The sequence below is a fragment of the Priapulus caudatus genome, unplaced genomic scaffold (assembly GCF_000485595.1).
Source record: "Priapulus caudatus unplaced genomic scaffold, Priapulus_caudatus-5.0.1 Scaffold1591, whole genome shotgun sequence".
Classification (NCBI taxonomy): domain Eukaryota; kingdom Metazoa; phylum Priapulida; class Priapulimorpha; order Priapulimorphida; family Priapulidae; genus Priapulus; species Priapulus caudatus.
The window spans coordinates 58,988-64,070 of NW_014578652.1; the positions used below are offsets into that span (position 1 = coordinate 58,988).

General features: G+C 50.0%; 1 protein-coding gene across 1 annotated transcript; it reads right to left on the bottom strand.

The window, feature by feature from the left end:
* Positions 1 to 308: 308 nt before the first annotated feature.
* On the bottom strand, positions 309 to 4,987 carry LOC106817088 (tudor domain-containing protein 1-like). Its single transcript, XM_014821735.1, has 9 exons — positions 4,882 to 4,987; positions 4,416 to 4,636; positions 3,757 to 3,926; positions 3,068 to 3,281; positions 2,777 to 2,878; positions 2,554 to 2,620; positions 2,342 to 2,428; positions 1,809 to 1,915; positions 309 to 1,329 (listed from the first exon to the last, which is right to left on the bottom strand). Exons 1-9 carry the CDS (start codon positions 4,961 to 4,963, stop codon positions 832 to 834), a joined length of 1,548 nt encoding a protein of 515 aa, XP_014677221.1. The 5' UTR covers positions 4,964 to 4,987; the 3' UTR covers positions 309 to 831.
* Between the last annotated feature and the right edge of the window lie 96 nt (positions 4,988 to 5,083).

Here is a 5,083-nt window from a genome sequence, read left to right on the forward strand (position 1 = left end):
AATAGATAATTTAATTACCTTTAAAATGATATATAATATTTGGCTATATCTAAAGAATTGACCGATCTACAGCAATTTGAAGATCGGAAACCGACTTCTTCCGGAATATGCAGTTTTTGAGATGAAGCGTTCTGGGTAAGGGTCGGGGATGAGCGGTCAGGGGCCCTTAAAAAATATTATTTTATTTTTTTAATTAAAAATTACCATAATAATCTAGAAATATCTGAACCTATATATCCGGATTAAATATGCACTTAGGAACTTATTTTTGTAAAAATTTCATTTTTGTCCAGGTAGGCCATTTTCAGCATTGACATGTGTGCGTGCTCATTACTCAAAACAATAACTTGCGAATTAGTCCGTATTATGCTGGAGCGGGTCACAAATGTCTTGTGAAATACAAATGTGACTTACACTTCAACAAATACGTTCACGGTAACCTGAATTCTGTAAACCGTAGCGTCGCTGGTGATCTAAACTATGTTTAACCTACAGCAGCATCTCCAATACAACACTATCATAATATAATTCATCATTGTAACGAATGTTCGCATTACATTCAAACAGAAGAAATCTTTACATTGATGCATTCATTCTATAAAGCAGTAAATAGTCGTATCTTATCAAGAGACTCAACCGATCCGTCTGCGCAACACGACTTTGACCAACAATCCCCTTGGATATCGTTGCTAGGGTGGTCAAACTAAACCAGTAACGTGCACAGGCTTTTCACGCGCGCACTGCGAAAACCGAAACTGTCTAAACATCGTTGATAAGCATCATCTTTAGAAAGTCCTAACAGAACAGTAATAGGGTGGCGCTTTGCGTCGATCATTCGTCGTCGGCAGCGGCGGCGTCGCGAGAAATCTGCTCGAACGTCGCCGAAAACTGATTCAACTCCAGCGGGTTGATCGTCGCCGCCGAGTCCTGCATGGTGCTGCCATCTATCATCGACGATGACGCAGCATTGCCGGGGATCATGCTGATGTCCTCGATCCCTGACGGAAACTCACCCTTACCGGTGCCACCTGGCGGGCTCGCGACGAGCACGGTGCTCTCCATGTCACCTGCTGCTCTCTTGTTTGGGCTTGTCACCGGTGGCGACTCGGAGGCGAACTTGGTGCTGCTGAGCAGACTGTACTCCCCGCTCGTCGTGTTGCCTCCCAGCTCGCTGTTCCCATCGCCGCCGTCACCCCCACCGTTCCTCCTCGCGTCGGCACTCCCCGTGTTTGCGGCGGTGTCGCCGGGGGCGATGGCGCTAGCGTCCTGCACGCTGGACTCATACGCGAAGCTGGAAGCGTCCGTCACGCTGACCGTCGAGTCGATGAGCTGCGCGAGATAACGAGCAATGCTAATTAATGCCGGTTAATTATTACAATGTCATTCTTAGCATTGTTATAATGCTATTTAACGATAATTAACTTCGACGCTCGAGGCACGAATAAAAAACGCATCGCTGTGAGGTAACAATGGAACGTCGTCGATCGAAAACTTATACCGATTAAATCGTTAACGAACACGCAACACAAAAGGTTTTGGCCAGGTTACCTATTCGTTACCCATTTGTTTTCTACGCGACAATGAATTGTTTGTTCGGCATGATCTAGATTGTAGACGCCATACTGGCACAATTAGATGAATCATATTAGCATCCCTCTCACACTCATGTTACGCATCTCCGCAGCTTCCTCTCACAACCGAGAACAACACCCCCCCCCACGATTAAATCATACTGAGGGGGCGATAAATTGTAAAAACGAGTGAGAACAACGAGCAGGCGACGGCGGCGGAGAGGGGCGTATACGTACGTGCGTGCTGCTTCCGTCGTCAGACGCGGAGAGGAACGATGAAGTGCTGTCTATCGTCTCCGTCACATCGACGTCCGGCTCAGAATCGTACGGCGAAGACTCTATACCTGCAACCCCACAGAGAGAGAGGGAGGATGGGGAGAGATAGAAAGAGAGAGAGAGAGGGAGGGGGAGGATAGGGAGAGAAAGAGGGGGGGAGGATGAGGAGAGAGAGGGGGGGATGGGAGGAGAGGAGAGGAGAGAGAGAGAGAGAGAGAGAGAGAGAGAGGGGGAGAAAGAGACAGAGAGAGGGAGGAGGGAGTGAGAGAGAGAGAGAGTGAACAAGAGAAATAGAGAGAGGGAGCAGCCCGAAAATGTTAAAATTCGACCCTTGCATTACGAATTATACATGCGCTTACACATCAACGAAGGATGTCGTAACAGCAATCGCGTAATCTTCCACGTATACGAACTATGCAATTACAATACCAGTTCTTACATCTACCGTGCATCGAGGGTGTTGTTGGCAGTCAGGAGTGAGGAATGACGGTTACCTGTGCTCTGTAGCATGCTGAATTCACCGAAACTCGACTGCAAACTGGCTTCTCCTCGATGTGACTGGGAAGAGTCCTCCGCTGCCTCTGCTCGAATGATAAAGACCACATACATTTTTATATAGTTGATTATTTATTATTGTTATTCTTTGTAGGCAACACAAAATTAACGACGCAAATTAAATTTTCCCCATAAAACTTCTGTAGCTTACCGTCAACTTTGGCTGGGCTGTTGTCAATGATGATGACAGAATCGTCTGCTTCTGCAGGTGGAGTCACCTGTGTGAGGTGAAAACAGTAGAGACTTTAGAGGCAGGACGAATATCAATGAAATCCGACAAGAAACAGCAGCAGTTTTTTTAAATGCTATCAGAAATCTAATGTACTCGTGAGCCCCTGTATAAAGGTCGGTCTGAGGTCGACGCCCACACTTACCTGACTGCAGTGGTCGTCAGAGGGCGCCACGTGAGCATGATCGGCGGCAGAAGCCCACCGTGCCTGACCCGACCTCACCATCTCGTCTGCTATGTTGACGTTCTGTAATGAGGAGAAAGAGATTATTATTATTATCGTTATGATGATGATGATTATTATTATACTATTATTATTATCATTACAACTAATGTAATATATTATTACAGTTTTTATTGTAATTTGTTATATATATATATATATATATATATATACGATATACTACGACACGATTATCGTATATTAGCTGCGCACCGCGTTGCCGTGTGTGTCCACCAGCTCCACGTACGGTCGGCCCGCCTCCGTCTGCATCACGCTGCACATCAGAACCTTCCACTTAGCGCAGAACACTAGCTCCTCAAACCTCTGTATCGCCGCCTCGCTCCACGCATCGCCGCCGTCCGCCGGCGCCATCTGCCGGGCCGTGTAGCACTCGATCGCTTGGAAAGGCAGCACGAGGAACGCGCGACTGCGAGAAGAACGAACGAAGAAGAATTAATGATCGATAGAACGTCGTGCGGGAGAGAACGAATGAACTAACAGTCGGTGGAACTGCGCACGGGAAGGGGACAAACGAAAGAATGATCGAATGATGGAATGGCGGAATGCGGGAGTAGATGAAGGGCAAGCGATCGTAACATGAGAGTCACCGTGGCAACGTGTAGCCTCTACTGGTCACAATAATCAAGGTAGGGATTGGGTGGGGTGGAGTGGGGTGGGGCCTGGTTTGGTAGTGGGCCTGGTAGGTTACTGTATAGCCTGGAGGAGCAGGGGCGATGGTGGAAATGGGGCCTGGGGAATTACCTGAGCTTGCGCAGCAGGCTGGCTAGCACCTGTCCAGTGGGCCGGGAGTTATGGTGAAGGTAGGGCCTGGAGGAGGTGGTCGTGGCGATGGGGTCTGGTAGGGTAGTGTATGTCTTGCACCGCGCTTCACGCTTGCTTACCTGAGCTTGCGCAGCCGGCTGGCCAGCACCTGTCCCGTGTCACCGAAGTCAGGGTAGTATACGGTGACGAGGTCTCCGGTGACAGTGAGCACGCGGGCGCGGTACCAGCCGTTATCATACACAAAGTCCGTCGCCACCAGGTCGCCCGGCCGCGGCACCACCTCATCCTCCTGTCGCCGCCGAAAAACAATAGAAAGGTCACGTGAGAAGAAAGCGCAGGTTAAACAATAGAATGGCCTTAGTACTCACACCTCACACGCATGCCCTTACACCTACTCCTAACCCTAACCCTGACCTTAACTCTAACCCAGTCCCTCAGCATACACTCACAGCCAACAATCAATGTAACCCCATTACCTCTCTCACACCAGCACACCCCCTCCCTCACCCACCCTCACTCACATCCATCCACTCCCTCGCCTACCATCACTCTCACACCAACTCTCTCACAGCGTGCATCTTACACCCACTCCCTCATCCACCCTCACATACCCCCTCCCCCACCCTCCCTCACCCTCCCTCACACACCTTCTCCTTCACCCTCCCTCACCCACCCTCACACACCCCCTCCCTCATCCACCCTCACACACCCCCTCCCTCACCCTCCCTCACGCACCCCCTCCCTCACCCACCCTCACACACATGCCCCCTTGCGTTACCTCGCTCGGTGGACAGAGCGCGTAGTGAGCATTCATGTCATCCACGAGGCGATCGAGAGCTCGCGACTTCTCACGCACGACCTGCAGCCAGAAGTGGTTGGGGCTCTCCACCGCGCTGACGTACGTCTCCGCGTATCCATCCTCATCCATCGTCAGCTGCTCCACGCCCGGGTCAACCCTCCTGCTGCTGCTGCTGCTGCTGCCCGCTGCAGGGGACACCGCTGCAGGGGAAAGAGAGGTGAAAGGTTAGCGAGAGGGGGGAGAGCAGGGAGAGAGGGAGGAGGGGGAGAGAGAGAGAGAGAAAGACAGACAGAGACAGAAATAGAGAGATAGAGAGTGAGAGAGGGAGAAGAGAAAGTGGTTAAAAGAGAAAGAGATAGAGACGATGAGAGAACAAGAGATAGAGAGAGAGAGAAGGAGAAAGAAAGAGAGAACATTAATTGTCTTCACGTGTGGAATTTCATACCCAGGTCCGTATCGCATGGTGTGTAGGCAGGCTGTGTGTTCGTAAAATCCCATTTTTCTTCACGATTCCCGTCCGGGGGCATCTGTGCGGCCGCCTGTGCGCTGCGCGGGCCCTGAAGCGAACAATCATGACTTAAAGGACAATTGAAGTCAAATTTTATAACTTCTGTAACCGATTATACATAGAAATACATTCAATAACG